This window comes from Equus przewalskii, chromosome 24, assembly GCF_037783145.1.
Source record: "Equus przewalskii isolate Varuska chromosome 24, EquPr2, whole genome shotgun sequence".
In the NCBI taxonomy this organism is placed as follows: Eukaryota; Metazoa; Chordata; class Mammalia; order Perissodactyla; family Equidae; genus Equus; species Equus przewalskii.
This window is the reverse complement of record NC_091854.1, coordinates 33409871-33432202: the sequence shown is the minus strand read 5'-3', so window position 1 is coordinate 33432202 and position 22332 is coordinate 33409871. Positions and strand designations below refer to the sequence as shown.

At 41.6% G+C, this 22332-nt stretch overlaps 1 protein-coding gene across 11 annotated transcripts in view; it reads left to right on the top strand.

The window, feature by feature from the left end:
• Positions 1-22332, top strand: part of PATJ (PATJ crumbs cell polarity complex component) — a 303918-nt gene that overhangs the window by 110820 nt on the left and 170766 nt on the right. For all 11 annotated transcript variants that reach the window (XR_011532436.1, XR_011532435.1, XR_011532437.1 and 8 more), the window contains 3 exons: positions 1208-1318; positions 5008-5085; positions 15081-15180. Coding sequence is in view for 8 of the 11 variants with exons in the window: in XM_070592216.1 (XP_070448317.1) it covers positions 1208-1318; positions 5008-5085; positions 15081-15180 (289 nt within the window). In the remaining 3 variants the exon portion in view is untranslated. The remainder of the gene's footprint in view (positions 1-1207; positions 1319-5007; positions 5086-15080; positions 15181-22332) is intronic.

The window sequence follows — 22332 nt, the reverse complement described above, 5'->3', positions numbered from 1 at the left end:
CTTATGTCAGGGCTCTGGCGCGACTGGAGAAGATAACCAGCCATGCTCTCTAGTCTCCTTTTGAGTTCGTGACCACGCCTCAGGTGGGTCTCTGCTTCTGCCCTGCAGTTCTGGAATGCCTCCTCCTACTTCCATAGGTAACTATTTCAAACCCCCTGCACCTTCTTCCTCAGTCTTAATCGCAGTTTATGGTCCTTTTTCTTGTTTCATTGATGAAACAGAAGCCCCTTGCTCCCACTGTGTACTAGATCTTTGTTCTGACTGTGTCTGTAACAGCAAATGAACTTCTGCCTAAAGCCGGTCTCTGACCCGTGTGGTCGAAGTCCTTCCCTCTTCCCCATCTGAGGGTTTGCTCCTCCAGTTGTCCCTTCTCTCTCTCTCGTCCATTTTCCTCTCCGCGACATCATTACTGCTGTAACATCTCCCATCTGAAAAACAGACACCAGCCTTGATGCCGCATCCCTCTCCACCTGCATTCCTATTTCTTTTGTTTCTTTATGGCAAAATAGTATTCACAAATTGTCGCTGTGCACTGACCATAAGCCACCCCAGCATTGACCAAGGCTTTGTTATGTTATCAGTTTGAGAAGTTGGTTCTGTTAAGTATGCTTGGTGAATACAGAATGCTCTTAGAGATAATGGGCGTGTTCACAAGTCAGGTTCTCTGAGATTTGAATAGTAGGAGCTGTTTATACTTACGTTTATTGAACACAGAAGACTTTTAGTAAAAGATCTTATGGATGTTTCCATACTTCTTTTTTTAACATAATTTGAGAAATGTTAAACTGCTCAGTTGTGATAATGGGCAATTTGCTTGACACATGAGCGACCCCCGGTGACTCCCTGCCCCCACTCAGCATTAGGTGCTCAATTAGGGGCAGAGGTGACATTACAAGCTCAGAAGCTTCTTAAGGTTCTGGTACTGACTGAGCTGCCTTTTGGATAATTATATTTAGCCGGGGCCGTTGTTATTAAGATCTTTGTCTTACCTGCTTTTCTTGAAGGTGAAGCATTATTTTCCTTAAACATACCTTCCTAAAAGAGAAAGCTTTTTATGGGCCAATCTTACTGTTTTCTGGCTTTGTTCTGACTCGTTGGACCCTGGCTGTTCTCATATATGTGCATAGATAATACACGTGACCTTTGAATTGACCTCTCCACAGTATCTCCGGCTTTCTAATTGAAATAAATTCCTTCTGTGCTTTAGGTGTCTGGAGTAGATCTGCAGAACGCCTCACACAGAGAAGCAGTTGAGGCCATTCAGAATGCAGGAAACCCGGTGGTGTTCGTTGTGCAGAGCCTGTCACCCACTCCAAGAGTAAGCTTTTATTCCTGTTTTCAAAAAGGTTAAAAATATCCTCTATATCTGTGGGCCAAGCTTTTACCTCCAAGTACTTTTCCACGTATTTTCACTGTTACTCTCCTATTGCCTAGAAAAAGCATTAGCTTCATAAAAATTTAGTTATGAACTTCAGTTTCCCCTTTTTTCTCTGATTTTGAGCTCCTGGTCAAATCTGAGTAGTTCCTGTGTGCATTGGTTTAGCTCACAGGCTGTGGGGTCAAGCAGACCTGCTCTCCATTCCTGAGTCCCTGATTACCAGCTTTGCTACTTTGGAGGCAACTTACTTAACTTTTCTGAGCCAGTTACTTTGTTTACAAATATGTTGAACATAAAGAGGGTCAGGTATAAAAACATCCTAGAAGTACTCTCACACATTCTGTATATTTGTTAAAGCATGCGAAAACACAAACATGTTGTAGTAGATAGCAATATCTAATCATGAAATTTCTTTCTGTAATAAATTACCCTTTTGGTGTGGAATTAGAACTCTGACATGCAGATGTCAGCAGCAGGATATGGCTTTTATATTGCAATGTGCAGCAGAAATAGCACCCTTCAGCCCTGTAACTGGAAGCTGAAATGTTTATTTTTCTTTACTTTATGATGGAAGACAGCCGTTCAAAACATAGGTACTTTTGAACAGTAGAAAAACTGCATATTTAAGAAAAATTGGCTTTTTAATATAGTAATGCAGTGCTTTTCAACCTTCTGTATGTCGAGGCACGTAGAAAATAGTATTCATATGGCAAACCAGGCAGATAGGGGCTTGGCTGCCCTGAGGGCGGGGCCTGGACGTGATATTCCCACTGCCTCCTAGGCTGCCTGCACCCAGCAGGCTGTGGCCTCACCCCGTTAGAGTGGCTGCTGTGGTGCATGGTGTTGCAGCACAGTCCCCAGCAGTCTTGGCACTGTGCTTACACCATCCAGACTAATTGAGAGAGGTGACCTGAATGAAGTCTTCTCATTTTCATGCGATTTGAAATTCAAGATATTTTGGAATTCACTTTTTAACTCTTATTACATTGAGGAAGTAATTGAGGCCATCACTGGAAACTGAGTTCAGTAGGAAAATTGGCCAGATTCTTCCTTGCCAAATGATACTTCCGAAGAAACAGTTTTGAGCTAGAATGAGACAATCAAAGTATACATTTATGTGGCCACTTGTGAATGCCCTGCCTAAAAACACTCAAAGCGTTTAAGTGGATTATAAAGTCCAGCAAAAAGGCCAAGCTTTCAGACCAGCCTTTGCAGGTGAGCTGAGCTGGAAATTTCCACTTGGATGACCTAGAGTGCAGTTTCTTTCAACTGTTCAGACCAGGAAAGTCTCAGCGTCATGCCACGTCCAAGTCACCGTCCCCGTGTGGCCTGAGAGGCTGCCATGCTGTGCATCGGCTCCGTGGAGCACCGAGCTGTCTGTGGGCCCCGCCGAGGGCACATCAGGTGATGGCGTCGGTTGCTCTGACCGTGCTTGTTCCATTTTTTAGCACAAAGTGATTCCTGTTGAATGAGACCATGAAAGGAATCTGGTTTCATATCTTTGCAAAATGGTGCTCTCTTCAGCTCACTTATTGTCGCAAGTGGTATTGATCATCACAGGAATAGAAAACATAGCCAGATGCTTGATCGTTTTACCAGTTTACATTAAACTTTGAGACTTTCCTCTGAACCCCGGAAGAAGTCATTTCCTAATGTCGGGCCCATCAAAGGCCCTATGTCTGAACGTGCCTCTGGTCGCATGGAAGTTCTCATCAACACCATGAATTGAGTGGTGGTGTTTATATTGGTACTTTTTTCTTTGAGTTGTATTTTATTTTTTTTACGTTTGTGCTTTTAACAGATGCTTTAGGAATACCGCCAATACGTTACCTTTTTAAGCTTTTTCTCCTGAATTTCTCAAATGTTTTCAGCATGCTAGAACGAAATGTGTGTATCCACTTAGACTTCCTTGCCAGATGCTTATCTGAGAGCAGAACCCATGATTTATACTGACTCCTCTGTAGTTTCTAGGCCAAGGTAATTTTTTCCACTTAATAGTATAACTACATTTCACAGTAGCGTCACATTTTTTTTCATATTCAAAAACAAACCCTTTTGGAATTGGGGTCATCCCTTCAGTTCACTAAATTTATTATCATGTGTTTCTTTTTTCTGTGTTTCATTTTTCCTTCCCTACTATCATTGTTTCATAATCACATCTAATTTTTCTTGACACATGTACATTTTGCATATTAATCATATACAAATCTATTTTTCACTTTCACAAAGAAGATGCAGTCTTCCTGGTGAGCCTTTTGTCTTCCAAATTTTGCTAACACTATGTGTATGGAAATATATTTCTCTGCTATTCGAAAAACAAACAGTGTAACCGTATGAATGGCAACTGACATTTTGTCGCAACCCAGAGCTTCTGCTCCTCAGCGTCAGCTGGTTTTTCTCTGGGAGAAAGCAGGTCCAATGGAGGAAGATGTTCCGACTTGTGAGAGAGGCAGTGTTTTGTTTTATTTTAAGGTTCTTCAGGGTAAGAAACACATGCCTATAGACCCAACCATTTTTGAACCCTGCCTTAGGTTGTCGTGTGTATTAGATAGAGAAGTAAATATCAAGTTCACATGGGAAGCAGTGAATATATGTTGTTGTATGATTGCTATTGTTTTACTTAAATGAAGCATTTCTGAGACTTTCTCATTTAGTCCAAAATTAATTTCATTCTTTAGAGTTTCTATTAAAAGTGAAAAAAATTAATCTTAAATATCATTTAGAGAGAAGCATATTTTGGTTTTGTTTTTTAAATTTTCTCTGGGCAGGCGGTTCTTTTAATGTTCTGAGAAATGAAATTTGTTTTTTCTTTTAATCTTCATGTCTCTCATCACATTTTATGCCAAGATTATTTGTCTTAACTATTTGAAGATCCTTAAAAAATCAGTAAAAATTTTACATTTTCTTAAGATGTTTCATCGGCGGTTGTACAAAAAGAAATGAGTCAAAAGTCTGCTGTTGGCACCATTCAGAATTAAAATTATTTCTATGGAATTGAACTGCTTCACTCATGTATAAACGTTTACTGAGGCAGCTGTGTGAGGCTCTCTCGAGCAGCAGTGGGATGGTGATGCTAACACTGAGTCCCAGCTCCCGCTGAGCTCTCCTCCGTGGTGTCACAGCACACAGTTCATCCAGATGCTAGCAGTGAGTGTGAGCTATTCACTGAGCGTGCGCAGTGTGCTAGATAACGTGCCGGAGCAGTGAAGAATAAGGTAAGTCTGTCAAATAATGGGGCATCCCACATTCTAGGAATTAGGTCACTCCTAAAACTAGATTTTGCAAAATGAGATGTTTGGGTGACGATCCTCACTGTGACCTTCTTTGTAGTCGTGTTCATCTTCACTTTCTGGATCTACGCACACATAAGCTTGTGACTTTGTTGCCCCTTGATGGTCCACACACACACACACGTGTGCGTGCACACACGCAGTATTTCAAGTTGTATAGCTTGCCAGATTTTCCAAGTTGTGTTGTTCCTGGAGTTGTACTTCATGTCTTTACTATTTAGATGAAGTCAGAGAGTTAGTTAAGTAAAATTTTAACTGTTTAAAAAAATACATTGAGAAATGTAATGATCGTGACATTTAAATGTTTTCCTCCTCCCCCCGCCCCTTTTGGGGTGGTAGGTCATTCCTAGTGTCCATAACAAGGCCAACAAAATCGCTAATAACCAGGATGAAGACACTCAAGAAAAAAAAGAAAAGGTAACTTGAACCTCTGAAGCTTTTCAAAAGTGTGTTTAGTTTCTTTTGCACATCTAAGCTGCGTTACTAAGAGTGTCAGGGTAGAGCTACTATATTTATCGTATTTCCTTTATGTGAACACGGCTGATTCTGGCCGGGATGAAGGCCAGGAACGCAGTGAAGCGCAGGTGTGAAATGTTGCGAAGTGCCGGTCAGCCATGGCCGTCCTCTCTCTCTTCAGACGGCTGGATGTCTCTCTATTCCCAGAAACGCCCCTCACACGTGGGAGTCTCTGAGACTTTGATCTTTCTGTTCTCTCATCCTCGAAGTCCATTCCCACATGGCTCTTGCTTTTCGTCCTCCTTCTCATTTATTCCTGTCATTACTTCTATCAAACATGGTGGAGGTCTTAGCAGATATAATGAAACAGGAAAAAGAACGATTGGAGAGGAAAAAGCAAAACTGCCTTTATCCGAAGTGGGTATTAGTACTTATATAGAAAATCCAGAAATAAAGATTGACATATATAGTATTAGAATTTGAGATTCATGTTCTTATTAAAAATACTCTTTACATATTTAGGGATCACATACATGAAGACGTTAGAAAGTTCTGCATGAAATATTCAATAAGGTTATCTTCAGGTGGCAGGTTTATGAAAGATTTAATTTTTTTATTTTAGTGTTTTGATTTTCCCAGTGTTCTGGATTGGATTATTTTATAAAAGACTAAGAGAATAATGTTACAAGATGTCAAATAAATATATAAAAGTCAATTTTATGTCTACACCCTAGCAACACAAGAAAATGCAATTTAAAAATATTTAAAAGCAACACAAAATATAAGAATATCTAGGAATAAAGTAAACCAAAGATTTATAGTACTTTTTTCAAGAAAATTATGAAAATTGAAAGAAATAAAAGACTAATAAATCCTAAAACGGTGTATAAAAGGTATACCATGTTAACGGTTAAGAAGGCTCAATATCATAAAAAGGTAAATTTTTTCTAGATTAATCTTAGATTCGACACAATTCCAATCAAAATCCCCAAAGAGGTTTTTTGGTGGAATTTGACAAGCTAATTCTAAAATTTATATGAAAAAGAAAAAGGACACAAATAGGCAAGACACGTTGCAACAAGGTTCCTTATGAGGCCTCCACATCTAGCTGTGCAGCGTCTGTGCTGGGACAGACACACGGCCCAGAGAGCGCTCAGACAGACACCTGACAGCGAGCTGGGACACAGGGCCTGCTGCAAGCCATCTGGCGCAAGAGGGCCCGGTTTCAACAGGGGACAACTGGTCATCCTTCTGGGAAAAAATGAAAGTCACCCCTCCTGACACCATATCCTAAGATAAATTTTAGATCAACTAATTCTGCTAGAACAGAGGTGGGGAGACAGGAGTGGGTGGTTACTTCTGATGGACGGCAAGGAAGGTTTTCTCAGTAGAGATGACTTTTCGGCCTTTTCCTTCTGATAGTTAAGAAATTGCTTTTATTATTTCACCATTGAATCTGATGTGTGCTGGGGGGTGTTTGTAGATAATCCTTCGGGTTAAAGAGGTATGCCCTTTCATTCTTATTTTGCTAAGAGTTTTTATCGTGAATGGCATGGGCCATTGAATTTTATCAAATGTATTATCTACATTCACTGAAATAATGTGGGTGAGTACAAATTTTTTTTCTCCTTGAATCCCTTAATGTGGTAAATTACATTAACAGATTTTGTAATTTGAGCCAGTCTTGAATTAGACTTAATTTGGTCGTGATCTCTTTTGCCCGTGGCTGGTGTCATTGCTTTGGGGATGTTTGCCTCTGTGGTCAGCAGTGAGGCTGGCCCAGGACTTTTCTGTCGTGTGCTGTTGTCTCTGGCTTTGGTTATCCGAGGCTCCCGCACTGACGAGAAGTAGTGCTTCTTCTCTTGAGTTCTCTGAGCGTTTGAGTAGGATGGTGATTAGCTGTTCATTAAATGTTTGGTCGCTCACCTGGGAAGCCGTCGTGGGCCCGTGTTTCCTATATGGGAAAAGTCTAAAACCCTGAGTCAGTTCTTTGACAGTTAGTGAACTGTTCAGATTTCCTGCTTCTCCCAGAGTCAGTTTCGGTTGCTGGCTCTTTTCTAGGAGTGTTGACGTCGTCTAGTTTTTCATGTTTATTGGCGTAAAGTTATTTGTGTGTTCTCTTCACTCGTGTTATCTCTGCTCCAGCCAGAGTAGTTGTTTTTCATTCTGAATCTACTTTATTATTTTAATTTTTCTTTTTCTTAATTAATCTTGAATGTAATTTCCCATTTAACTCGTCTTTTTGAAGAATTATCTTTTGAACTCTGTTAGTCTCCTCTATGTGTCTTGGTTCTGCTGACTTAGTTTTGTCTCATCTTTATGTCACTTAGCTTCTTTCTTTGGGTTTATTCTCCTGTTTCCCCCTAGTAATCTTTAGCTATTTGTAGGGTTTATTGATTTTTAGCCATTCTTCTTTTCAAAAATAATCATTTAAGACCATACATTTCCTTCTAAGTCCCGCTTTACCTGTGTCTCAGGATTGTAGGTTGAATTTCTGTTGTTTGGTACTAATTTTTTTTTTAGCTCCCCATAATATGGTTTCTTTTTTACCCAAGTTTATTTAGAAATGTAAATTTAAATTTCTATATTAATATTTTTTAAAAACTTATTACTGTTTTCTAACATACTTCAGTTATAATCAGAGATTCTGGTTTTTGTAATATTCTTTTACGTTAGTTGAGACTTTTTTATGGCCTAGCACATTGTCAGTTATTGTAAATGTATATTTGTGATTTAAGATAGCTATTATCTAGTGATAGATGGTGTAGGTTTTTATACCAAGTCATTAGGGAAAACTAATTAATTGAGTTATTCAGATATTCTTTGTACTAACTGATCCTTTTTTTGTCAGGGTAACCTAGAAGTCTCCCATTTTGATGGTAAAATTAATGTAGTTTTTCAGTTTCTATTTTACATTTTTTTAAGTTAATTTATTAAGTGTCCACAAGTTTAAAATTCTTATATCTTCCTCGGGCATTGATCCTTTATTAATATGTGGCATTCTCTGGGGACGCCTTCACATCTGTTCCGTCTAACATCACTGAAACAGTGTCGGCTCTCTCTTTGTGTTGGCCGGATATTAGGGGAATTTTTGAGCCGCAGCGAGCGCGTTCAGCTCTCAACCTGGTGAATCTGAGCTTGGAAGGAACTCTCCGGGAACACCTTTTCTTCTGCTTTAAGCCAAGGCCAAGGCCAGGAGATAACCCCAGCTGTCTTCCGTGATCAAGATCTTGGTCTTTTGGTTTTTAACTTCATTGTAGGTTTCACCTTGTTAAAGAAAATAAAAAGCTGGAACTGAGTTGAACGCTTGGCAGAACTTTGTTTACAGATGTGGACATGGGGCGCCCCCTTGGGAGGCTGAGGAAGGTTCTTGGACAGGGAAAGGAACAGGGCTGCTGACCATGTTATAGGGCCATCTGTTTTCACCTGGCTGCCACCTTCTTTGAGTCCCTTTCCTAATTGGAGATTCAGAGTAAAGATACAAAGTAGCATGACTGGGCCTTCAGGATTCTGTGGTCTGTTTTTGGCAACTGATGCTAAACACAGATCATGTGTAAGCTCTGGAGGCCGTGGTTCTGCTGCAGACGTGTGAGTGTGTGCAGATAGTGTGGAGGCCCTGGAAGGCCATGGTGCTGCTGCGGACGTGTGAGAGTGTGCAGATAGTGTGTAAGCTCTGGAGGCCGTGGTGCTGCTGCAGACGTGTGTGTGTGTGTGTGCAGATAGTGTGGAGGCTCTGGAAGGCCGTGGTTCTGCTGCAGACGTGTGAGTGTGTGCAGATAGTGTGGAAGCCCTGGAAGGCCGTGGTGCTGCTGCAGAAGTGTGAGTGTGCAGATAGTGTGGAGGCTCTGGAAGGCCGTGGTGCTGCTGCAGAAGTGTGAGAGTGTGCAGATTATGTGCAGGCTCTGGAAGGCCGTGGTGCTGCTGCAGACGTGTGAGTGTGTGCAGATAGTGTGGAAACTCTGGAAGGGCGTGGTGCTGCTGCGGAAGTGTGATTCTGTGCAGATAGTGTGCAGGCTCTGGAAGGCCGTGGTGCTGCTGCAGAAGTGTGAGTGTGTGCAGATAGTGTGCAGGCTCTGGAAGGCCGTGGTGCTGCTGCAGAAGTGTGAGTGTGTGCAGATAGTGTGGAAGCTCTGGAAGCCGTGGTGCTGCTGCAGAAGTGTAAGTGTGTGCAGATAGTATGCAGGCTCTGGACGGCTGTGGTGCTGCTCCAGAGGTGTGAGAGTGTGCAGGCTGCAGGTCATTACTGTACCATTCTTCCCAGCGTTTTGGAGGAACAGCTTTCTTTGCTGGGACCGAGGTTGGGAGGGTGGTGGCCATGCTTCCTCCTCCTGCCTGGCTTGGCCTCCGGTGGAAGCTTGGGCCGGTTGAATCCCTGGCCTTCACTAGATGAAACAAGTAGAGACTGAATGATTACGTTCATGTAAATTCTAGGAGGTACAACCTGTAGTGCCAAAGGGTAGATTAGTAGTTGAGGAGAATGGGGTGCCAGGGGAAGGGCAGGAAGGAGGGTTAAGAAGAGGTACGAGGAAGCTTTGGTGTGATGGTTTTATTCATTATCTTGATTGTGGTGATGGATTCAGACTGTACACTTTAAGATGTGTGCAGGTTTTAAATGTCATTTGTATCTCAGTATACTGCAATGAAGCTTTTGCAGACAGACAGACATTCCCTGCCTCCTGGACTTGCATTCTAGTCAGGCATAGCAGACTATACAGCACTCAGCGGCTGCTACTTAATGCAGCTGGGGACAAGACATAAGACCCACAGGATGTGGCATCTGGAAGGGGCTGGAATGTGAGCCCCGTGAGAGCAGGGTCTCTTCTGTCCCACACCCACACTGTCCCAGGGCCCAGAACTCTGTCTGGGACCTGATGGGCACACAGTACATCCTTGATGAATGAATAAAGAATCCTGGAAACAAAACAAAACAACATCTCTGGTGTCATCACCAGGCATGGCATCTGTCCTCTGGGCAGCGCCACCTTCCAGTGCTCCCAGAGCCCCTGTACCTTCTTACTGGGGACTCATGGTTGTTTCTGGCCGCAGTCACATGTCACAAAAACACATTTTAGAAATTTAATCTGTCATTTTTATGAGGTTGGTTAGGGTTTTTCGGAATATGTAGTCTGTCCCGTCACTGGAATTTTGTCAATTCTTACGTTGATTCTGAGATCTGAACATTCGTCGTCTGTTTATTGGAAGCCTGTCGTGTGCCAGATACTGTGCGATGTTGTGGGGCTAGAACATCAGAGAGGAAATAGGGATCCACGTGGGGCTGCAGACAATAAACACACACAGATGAATAAACTGATTACTAATTTAATTGCTTTGGGGAACGAAGTAACGTAATTGATTCAGGAAAATTCCACATAAGATCCCAAGAAGGAAAAAGATGAATGTCTGATTCTTATCAACGTTGGCCTGTTCCATTAAACCAAATTGAATTTCAGTATATTTGAAGGATATTTGCATGCAAATAAAAAAAATCCAGTGTGAGCCCAGTAAAACCAGAAGTCAGTGTAAGTCTCTCCAGCTGAGTTCTTTGGTGTAGCGAACAACTAACCACTACGTTAATATTGCAACAGGAGAAGTCATCCTGGCATCCACATCTCCGATTATGTTTCAGTGGTTACAGGAAGTGCTTTACTCTATTGCTCTTCTCTGAAATTATATCCTACGTGCCAGGCATTAGACTACATTCTGCAATGACAAAGCACTTTCTCTCCAAGAGGCGCACAGATGAATGTGACAGGTAGGCAGGGAGAGCTTCCCAAAGCTGGGAGGTCAGGTGACGACTGCGCTGTTTCTGTAAAAATTATCTTTAGAAGTAATTCCCTTTATGTATTTTCTCCTCCAAGACATGGTCTCTAGAATTAGTGACAAGCAAAAAGAAGATAATAAAAATCATCTGAAACTCATTGCTAGTCGAGGTCTAGGCTAGAAATCTAAATTTTGGCGTGAGGTCATTCACATTAAAAAAAAGAGAGTGACTAAAAAACTGAAAAAAATCAATAAGCAGGTCTTGAATAAATGCCTGATTTTTCTTTTGTTTTCTCAGTTCAGTCTTTTCTGACCTATTTGCATCATGTAGGGTGTGAAACGATAGGCAATCGGGATTCTAGAAATACTAATATAACTGCAGGTTCGTAACGGCTCCATTGTGCTTTCTTTCTAATTTTTTCTTCAGCGGTATTTCACGTACTCTTTTTTCCTGAAGGAGTTGTGGCCACTACTCACGACTGGGAGATGTTAACTAGTAGACAAGCCGTCTTCTGTTATCTTTGTTTTCTTTTTAGGTGTTGCACAAATGCAAATGCTGTCTCCCACCAAACATAATAGTCCCTAAAATATAGTCATATTAAACTTATAAAAATGTATCTATTCCAACTGAGTACTTCGAATGAGAACACTTAATTTCATGTAAATTACACCTCAGCAAGGTTGATAGGGAGCCGACCTCTGTTCCAAGTGAAAGATCCGACCTCTATTCCAAGTGAAGGATCCGGGCGTGCTAGACTCTGGGGCTCAGGGGAACGCATGAAGGCATTTTGCAGAGGTCAGAGTGACCTTGAGACCTGTTGGCACTTGGAGTGTTGGAGGACGCATGCTGTCTGATCACTGTTAACAGCAGCAGATAATACAGCGTTCCACCGGTGCTGTTCCACAGCGTGCTGGGCCTTAGAACTGGCTGATGACTCTCAGGTTAATGTGTAAGTATGTGTGGTACTCTTACATATACGAATGTATGTGTGTGTGTCTACATGCATAGCACGTAGACGTGAGTATCATGCAACATTGGTATAAATGTTTTTATAGTCATATATTTGTTTTATACTCCACACCAATAAGACCAAGGAGATCAGGGAGAAAGTACAGCTGTTTCTAAATTAAAATGACCAAATCACTTTGATTTTGTGAATCTGGATTCTTGTATAAAAATGCTTCTGAGTTATTGGTTTCTGTGAAAAGTTTTGTTTTTTTTTTTAAATTAAAAGGCTGCACATCTAAAGTAATAGAAGTTTAGTTTCACTATTTTCTGGAAAACTATTATTAGGAATAATAGAGTTTATTAGACTTTTTCTATTAAAATTTTTATTTAAAGTTTATTAGAATTTAGAGACTATTAGATTTAAATAATGTTTATTAGTCCCTATAAACTAATCTGAAGGAAATTCTTTAGGGGACTTACATCTTGTTTGTTAATACCCTCTGAAGATATGAAAATATTTCACACTCACAGTGAGAGACAAGGGCTTTTCTCCATCTCAGATACATAGAGTGCTTTCAGCTTCTCTACAACTTGAGCCGTATGTCAGAAGTAGACACAGAAATGCAAAAGCCCACTGGTTTGTACATCAAAAAGCTGTTCTCTCAGTGGACCGAGGACACATTCTTGTACAGAAACACCAGCAGGCAAACAGAAAGACTGGCAAACGCATTCTCTGTTGTTTCTCCACCGATAGAGAATAGATCCCTGTAGAACCAAGATCCTACTGAGTAGATTTGTCTGTTGGTTAGATTCAGTAGGTCCCTATAGAACCAACATGTGATAGAGTCTCATCATCTCAACAAATAGCACTCAACTGTCAGGACCATAAAAACAGTCTCATTGGTTGCTGCTACTAACGACAAGTAATTTATTGCCCAAATGCAGATCAGAACCAAACTTGGCTTAGAATGAGAAACAAAAACTTAGAATTGGAAATAAAAAACAGAGAAACAGAGTCAAAAAGACAAAGTTCTGTTGCCACTGTGGATTTACTGTGGGAGCCGAGAAATCACATCTCTGGGCGTAACCGCTTGTGATTGCGTCTCAGACGCCACTGTTTAACTGGTTCTGGGAGCTGAGCTGTTTGAGCGTCGCAGTGGGACATCCGCACCTGACGACAAAGTGTGGTTTAAGGAGAAATGAACACATGGCCTATAAAGTTATGCCAGGTCTGCAGGTGCCAAATCTCTATTTAACTCATTAACTAGGGAGCTAACCAGATGGTTAGCCTGGTTCAGAGAGAATTGGAGAGAGTGACATATTTATAACTGTTGAAAGAAAGAATGCTCAAGTAAGATCCCAATTTAGGTACAAAACTGGTTAATGCCTTACAGGGCAATAAAGCCGTAACCTTTGGAGTTATCCTTTCTACAGAACTAAAATAATTTGCATCTCTACCAGACAAAACTAATATGCAATGCTATTGGGGGAGAACCATTTGCATCATTGTCATTTTTCTAAAAGTTAGTACGTCAGGAGACCCGAGAAGCATGACTGACAAGCAGTGATTTACTCCTTCAGCAGATAGCTAAGAGAGGCCTCCTCTGTGCCAGGCACTGTCCTCGGAGCCGAGGATACCACACCGTCTGTGTTCTCAGCCCTCATGGAGACCATGTTCACCCAGCCTCCCTGTGTATCTCCTGCTCCAGCCTTCTCTGCCACGGAGAGCCTGGCCCTCCCTACACCCTTCTCTCAAGTGCAGGAGAAAGATGCCCAGACAGCTCGCAACGCACTTTCTGACTTTAGGGGGAACAAGACGTGAGTGTCCTGTCTTCTTTTTGAGAGTATTGGTAGAAGTTAAATCAGTTGCATGAGCAGCTTCCCCTTAAATATAACAGAAGTGCTATCAAAGAGGATTCATATCTCTTAATATTCTTTTAAAAGCTGCCTGTCTTTATTTACTGTCTTTGACCTAGAATGGTCTGGCTCTGAGGAAAAGGTTTACTGAAAAGAATTCATTTGCCTTTTTACTCTTCATTTAACTCACCTTTAAGGCTTTTCAAGCAAGAATTAAAGCAACACTGATCAAGTTTCTGAATCTTTTTGTTGCTTAATTAGCATTTTGTATTTGGCATCTTCTCTTCCTTCATCACTCTTGGATTTTCTCGATTTTTGGATTTTCTGCATATATATGAAATGCTGCTTTGGTTAAACATCATCTTAAATAAATTGGAGTGTGTGTTTTCCTTTATGGATTCTGAATAGTGTTTTCTATTTTGGAGGCATTTATTACATGCCTGCTTTCTGTAATGGACCAGTCGCTGTCCATTTGCTGAAGTGTATCCTGCTATTAGTGGTTTGGTCATATAAAGCATAATTGAATGTCCTGTGTTGAAATCCTGTGGCAGAACAAATCTTGACGCCGTTATTCTGGTATTTGCCGAGTGCTTGGGTATATCGGCTCCTATTCTTTTTAGCAGCTTGGATCTCTCCGTAGAGTTTGGCATGTTTTATTTTTCCCAGCGTTCAAGAAAATGTCTACATTACATGAAGGTAATCTTATCATAGAGTTTTGTTCTACTTTAAGTCAGTCTGTTTGAACTAAATGTTGCTGTGCTGTATCATTTGGTGTGTAAATTTAAAGAATACTTACACAGAAATACAAAAAGTATTCATCATAAAGAGTTCTTCCTTTTTTAAAACATTGAAATGTGTGTTGACTATCTACAGATTATGGATGAATAACTTCTCAGTTAGAAAAATCTTTATTTCATTTCAAATATTTTTTTAAGAATGAAATCTGTGCCTTCTACAATTGAATACAAAGTTTAAATGTTCTAGAATTAATACAGTGGGTGGCTTTTACGTTTAGGCTTATTTCGGAAATGTCTTTCATTTGGATTATGTGGTTAGTAACAAAGAAATAAAGCTTTAACAGTATAAAGAAAATATGTATAATTGGCTTTCTCACTGGGGAAAGGAGCGCACTCCTCTGAGCGGGTCAGCAGTCCTAAAAACTGTGCTTTTGAGTTCCTGTTTTTGTGTTGGTGTGTTTACCTCACGGAGTCACTTTTACGTAGTAGCATAAACAAAAGAGAATAAATTTTACTTGTTTTACAATCCTCGTGATGTGACTGAAGTTGGATACAGTCAAGATATCTACCGATCATCCTTCTACTCTGTTTGTCCTTGGGGAAGAGGATTGTGCTAAGGCAGTTAACCCTTCTCTCAAATTTTTCATCTCCAGAGGCGAGGAACTGCCCCTCCTCCGATGAAGCTGCCACCTCCTTATAAGGCCCCATCTGATGACAGTGATGAAAATGAAGACGGAGACGTGTTTACCAACAGTGAGTTCCTTCTCATTATTCGAAGTGGGTGCAGAATTTATTAAATTGTACTTTAATGAGTGTTGCAGATTACCAAATACAATGCTCTGGGTTCTTAAAAAATGTGCAGGAACGTATGCTGAAAAAGAAAATCTACGTCTCCATAACTTTGGTGACTTTATCTCCCTAAGCTGCTCTCTTGACACTATGTAACACTAGAGTGAACAGCAAAGGCGCTGGGCGTACGCTATGTGATCTACACTCCCTCCTGGTCTTACGATTTGGTTGTGAATACAAAAGCACTAAGAAGTCCTTGAAACTGCAGCTTGACGCACAGTAACCTGGGTGGGATGTGGACGTGAGCTCTGGACTCGCCCTGCTCAGCTCTTGACTCACTCTGCTCAAGCATCCTCTTAGGATAGTGATGTTGCTCAACATCACGCAAAATCAGTGAAGGCCCCCAAGTCGTCCTTTCTCCTTTGGAATTGCTTTCGTGATTTTCTTTTGCATTAGCTGTGTCAAATATACGTTCATATGTATATTTAATGGAGGCTTTATTTAAAAGAATTTGGATTTCTTTTATGCGTGGAAAGTATACAGGGTTAGATCTGATTGCTGTTTTGCATGGAATTTCTTTTGGGGGTGATGAAAATGTTCTAAAATTAGATTGTGATAATGGTTGTACAATTGTGAATATCCTAAAACCCACAGGATTATGTATTTAAATGGGTGAATTTTATGGCTTGTGAAACACATATCTTTTAAAAAATAATCTTTTTCCTTCTACAATATAGAAAAGGAGTTTGATATAGAAATTGAAAGAGTTAAAATCCTGGCTCCAGCACTTCCTAGCGTGTGACCTTATGCAAGCCGTGTTCCCCGGGACGATGGTCCGTCCTTCTCGGGCTTGTGGTGAGGACGCAGATGAGGCAGTGCGACCTTTAGCCTGCCGTGAAGTGAATCCTCAAGTATTACGGCTCTTACTGTTATTGATTATTGTTATTAAGTTGACTCTATAACTTTATATTTTTCTAAATATCATATGTAAATATAAGTTTATAATGATTTAGTCAACTTTATGAGAACTTGGTTTGTACTTTCTGATTTTACAGAGCCCTTTCTCATGCAGTATATTCTTCATTTATTCACCAAATCTTTGTTGAAAGCCAACTGCTTTTTACTAACACTGTTAAGCGAGTTTGCTATGAAATGAATAAAACTTAGCTCCTTCTTTCTTGGTGGGGTCACCGGCCTGGACGGGAGGCTGTAAGGGCCTGGGAACAAAATGTGATAAATGTACCATGGTGCCTTGGTCCTCAGCTTCTTTCAGAGAGCTACCCATGATGACGTGCACACGTGTGATGTCACCCCTGTGCCAGTACAGATACTGGAGAGCTGCTGCGGAGTGGAGATGGCTTGTCAGTTATTCATACTTTCTGGGATGCTGGAACACCCACATCTCCATGGTTGTTAGGAAACCTGTTAGGCTGTGACTAAGACAACTCTAACCCTAGTTCTCCTACTTAATTGTGAAGTCAGGGACTAGTTACTTAACCTCCTCGTGGGTCACAGCTGCTCTCTAGAGCGGGGAAGGGATGTCTTATAATAACCTGCTTCATAGGACTGCTGTGAGAATGAGAGGAGAAGCATTTGAAGAGCTCAGGATAAGGATTGCGATGCCTGGTGAGCACTCTGCTCTCTGTGTGCCAGGCTTTCCCGTGTGTTATTAACTCAGTGCATGTATCAACTGTGGGAGGTCTCTAATTATACAAATAAAGAAACTGAGTCTCAGAGAAATTAAGGAATATGTTACACAGCTGGTAAATAGTGGCATGGAGTTTAAACCCCGGCTCTCTGCCTCCAGAGCCTGTGCTGTCATCTGTACTTCCCATTACTTAAATCCCTTTCCGGCAGAAGTAGGCACAATGTGATTGGGGTATCTAGTGAATAGCACTTTGAGGCTGTAAGATAGGCAGAGCAGCAGCACCCTCCCCAGAGTTCCACGATCATGTGTACATGTGTATTCACACGTGCACAGACACCTTCACGGCATCAGTGGGGTTCAGGAAGCACACCAGTTTACACCGAATGCAGAAGATTTCTATTACCTAAGTCATCTTCTAGCCGTAGCATTGTGCAGGTTCTCCAGTTCACCTCTTTGGGCTGTGAATATGACATTCCTCTCCATTTGTTTTGCTCCCCCATTTTTTCCTCCCGCTGTACGTTTCCCTTCCCGTTTATTTACTGTTAGCCTTCTCCAGAAGAGTGAACTGTACAGGGTGGTATTAGGTGGTTCACATTTAAATGTGAGTGACCCTAAAGGCTCTAGCTTTCCTCTATTTCTTTTTGAAATGGACCCCATGGCTTTTTCTTTGTTCCTTAACTCTTGTGAAATGACTACTCTTCTCATCCATCCAAAACTGAAAGTAGATTGCCTCAATGTTTCATCGGATTCTTATTGTCGCCAAACTAAGCATTCCTTTTTGCAGTGGTGAAACGATAGTTACATCACTTTCCCATGGTCCAGGACTATGAAGTGGACTGTGGACCCAAGCATTACACCACCAGGATTGTATCAGAGAGATCACAGGCATGAGATACACATGATTTTAAAGTGTAGTGAAATCCAACCTAGATGAACTTTGGTAAATTACTTGTTTATAAAGTTCCTCCTGCCAAGAAATGTTTATTGAGTGGATATTACAGGTAGGCAGACACTGTTCTAACTGTTGGGAACACAGCAAGGAACAAGATTTCTCCTCTCATTAGCTTATATTCTAGTGGGAGGGAGAGATCATAAATAGTAAGGTGTTTAAATATTGATGAATAGTATAAATAACTAAAATAAAACAAGGTAGTATGAGGACAAATGCCTTAGAGCAGGCAACATTGAGCAGAATGGGTATGAGGCCAAGATAAGAGCTGAATGACAAGGAGGAACCAGACACGCAGAAAGCTGCCTTCTACAGTCACATGTAGATCCATTCAGAGAGCTGGCTTCTACAGTCGTCATGTAGATCCATGCAGAGAGCTGGCTTCTACAGTCATCATGTAGATCCATTCAGAGAGCTGGCTTCTACAGTCATCATGTAGATCCATGTAGAGAGCTGGCTTCCACAGTCACCATGTAGATCCATGCAGAGAGCTGGCTTCCACAGATCCATGCAGAGACCTGGCTTCTACAGTCACATGTAGATCCATGCAGAGACCTGGCTTCTACAGTCACATGTAGATCCATACAGAGAGCTGGCTTCCACAGTCATCATGTAGATCCATGCAGAGAGCTGGCTTCTACAGTCACATGTAAAGCCATGCAGAGAGCTGGCTTCTACAGTCATCGTGTAGATCCATTCAGAGAGCTGGCTTCTACAGTCATCATGTAGATCCATGCAGAGAGCTGGCTTCCACAGTCATCATGTAGATCCATGCAGAGAGCTGGCCTCTACAGTCACATGTAGATCCATGCAGAGAGCTGGCTTCTACAGTCACCATGTAGATCCATGCAGAGAGCTGGCTTCCACAGTCACATGTAGATCCATGCAGAGAGCTGGCTTCCACAGTCATCATGTAGATCCATGCAGAGAGCTGGCTTCTACAGTCACCATGTAGATCCATGCAGAGAGCTGGCTTCCACAGTCATCATGTAGATCCATGCAGAGAGCTGGCTTCTACAGCCATCATGTAGATCCATGCAGAGAGCTGGCTTCTACAGCCATCATGTAGATCCATGCAGAGAGCTGGCTTCTACAGTCACCATGTAGATCCATGCAGAGAGCTGGCTTCTACAGCCATCCTGTAAATCAGATTGTTTCTTTCAGACTGTGATCTACAGTAACATATATTTCACTTATCAACCAAGTATAAATGGGTATACACAGACAAACATGTATATATAATTGAAACAGAAGTTTCTTGAAGTATTGCTTACCTTATGTAAGAACTTTATTCTTTTTCTATTCAATCCATTTAATTTTTTAAAATGCTGTTTGCAGGTCAGTTTATTTCTTGACAGAGTAATGAGTTGTGAGCTGCAGTATGAAAAACACTAATGTAGCTCAATTATTTTCAGACTTTAGTGTGCATCGGAAACACCTGGAGAGCTTGTTCAAACCCCCAGTTTCTGATTCCTTAAATCTGGAATGACCTGATAATTTACATTTCTAATTAGTTCCCAGGTGAGGTTGATTCTTCTGATCTGGGGACCACATTCTGTCAACCACTGATCTGGGTGGTCCCCAGGAGAGGCTGGCTCGGTGGCTCAGCGGTTAAGTTCCCGCACTCCTCTTATGCAGCCCCAGGGTTCGCTGGTTTGGATCCCCAGAGCAGACCTACACACCACTTGTCAAGCCATGCTGTGGCAGCCATCCCACAAATAAAAAATGGAAGAAGATGGGCACGGATGTTAGCTCAGGGCCAATCTTCCTTAGCAAAAAGAAGAGGATTGGTGGTGGATGTTAGCTCCGGGCTAACCTTCCTCAAAAGAAAAAAAAGTCATGGGAGCTGGTGAATTTACTGAGGAGTAGTATGTAGAGAGCAGCAAGCAGCGAACCCCACACGTGCCCTGTAAGCAAGCAAAGGAGCACCTCACATAAGAACACTTCCAGGTGGTTATGGAATTAGGTAGTTTAAGTGAAGAATGTGTTTCAAGAAGGGTTCTGTCGTTGAACACAGTGCTCGACTGCGGAATGATGCTTGGGGGTTGAGGAGGCTGGAGACAGAAGTAGCCATTGGACTTAGCAACACAGAATTGATAAGAAGAAAGAGATGTACTTGGCAAAATAAGCATAGTAATTGTTGTTCAGATTGTTGTGAGAATTAAATGTTACAACCAATATAGGGAGTGTGGTACATAATAGGCATTTATATCATAGATCACTTATCTTGCGTAGTTGAAAATATTTCATGACATTCTGGTGTCAAATTATCATAAGAAGTCTTATAGCCATCAAGTGAAAGAAAATTGCTTGAATTTTAATTGAGAATTACAAAACAGTTAAGAAACAATATCCACATAAATGCTTAGCTGTTGACAAAACTGCCATCATCACACCTGCACAGCTTGTCAAAGGGAGGTATCGAGGGCGCAGAGCTGTTGACTTGGCTTTATGGTAATAGTCTCTGATACCTAAATTTAAAACTAGATTGTCTCGTCAAGGCTCAGAATCACTAAGGGCATGAAGTGGTCCTCAGTTCACCATCACCTGGTGACTTTCAAGCCTTTTTAAGGTTTCGAGCCTTAACCTCGCTCTGCTATCCTGTCTGTCTGTCATCTCTTCCTGACGGCAGATCAACAGGTGTGGATGATCTTCATTCTGATCTCTCCCACATTTGTAGTGTTCTTTCTGTTTTTTTGCCACGACTTTGGTAGCTGTATGGGGCTCGTCACGTTTCGTGAGTACCCACTATGTGCCGCACATCCTCCTCAGCTCTTTCATGCGTTCGCACTTGATCTACAAAAGAGCCTTTGAAAGGAAACGTCATCTCTTCTGCTGACTTCAGCTTCATGTCACCTCACCTTCTTTGGAGAAACTTGTCTGACTCCTTATTCTAATATATATCCTGTGTTTTTCTTTAATAGCTCTTAACAAAATGTAATTATTATGTAATTACTGGGTTAATGTCTGTCTTCCCGACTAAACCTGTAAGTTCCATGAGGCTAGTGGCCCTCTCTGTTTTGGCCTGGCACATGATAGAAACTCAGTATTTGGTGCACATTGATGACGAGGGTAGTGACCTGCACAGTCACAGTGGGGCTGGCTGAAGACCCAGGGATGCGGGATTCCCTTCCTGCGGTGCTGTGGTCTCCGTCTAGTTCAGAGCATTCCGTCCAACACAGCTGACCTCTTTCCCAGTATACCACCCCGCCCTTTATCTAAAAGTTTCTGTCCCCAGGGAGAGAGGCCACCATCTCCTGCTTTGTTCCATTGTGGTCCCAGAGGTTAAATGCTTTCACCACAGTGGGGTCTTTCTAACCCGTTGGCATTCCTTCTTTCAACCAGGTTTTCATTTATTTTTTATTGTTTTATTTTTATTTTTTTGGTGAGGAAGATTGTCGCTGAGCTGACATCTGTGCTGATCTTCCTCTGCTTTGTATGCGGGACGCCAACACAGCGTGGCTTGATGAGTGGTGTTCCGGGCTGCTCCTGGGATCCATGTGATATATGTGTATATATACCTACGAAGGTGTTTACTGCAGCATTTTTCACTAGTAGCAATCATAGCGATATATGTGTGTAATTAGTACATAATATAGCCTTGAGGAAGTCACTTAATCTCTAAGCATCTCTAGCCATTTGACCTGGAACAAACTGCACCTCTTTAGTTTTCTCATTTCCAAGAGGGGGGTAGTAATGTACTCCTCTCACTGGGTGGTGGTGAGACACTAGGAGAGAGGTCGTATGTAATGTGCTCGTGGAGGAAGTTCTCCAGAAATGCTAGCTACGGCCCTTGAATACAAAATTCTTCAGTGTTGGCCAGATATTCCATTATGGAATGAAGTTCTGGCATAAGTATATATTAAGGTTTTATCCAAAAATTATTATAATTTAATTTTGAAAAATGTTAGAAGTCAGTTCTTTGGAGTTGAAGTTATTGTGTAGGCACAGTACGTGATTAACAGTGTCCACACTGGACTGCTCCCTGATCACCGCTGTGTCACCACTGAGATGCTTGTCACTGCCCACGGTGGACTGCTTCCTGATCACCGCTGTGTCACCACTGTGATGCTTGTCACTGCCCACACTGGACTGCTCCCTGATCACCCCTGTGATGCTGTGTCACTGTCCACAGTGGACTGCTTCCTGATGACCGTTGCATCACTACTGTGGTGCTGTTATACTTTCTCTTTCAATTGAGATTATTAGAAGAGAAGAATTTGGGGGTACTTCATTTTTCTCTAATACATTTTCTCTTCCTATTCTTTATCTTCTCTGGACCAAAGTTGAAATTGTCATGGAAGTATTTATATATGATTTTGTAATATTTCATTCCCGTGGAATTCCAATGTTGTAGGGTTGACATTTAACTTCATTCCACCCAATGCAGAAAGAATACACAGGAGAATGTTTTGAGAAAAATTCATGGTCTAAATGGAATTTAGGAGCCAGCCCTGTGGCCTAGTGGTTAAGTTTGTGCGCTCCGCTGCAGCAGCCCAGGGTTTTGCCAGTTCCCAGC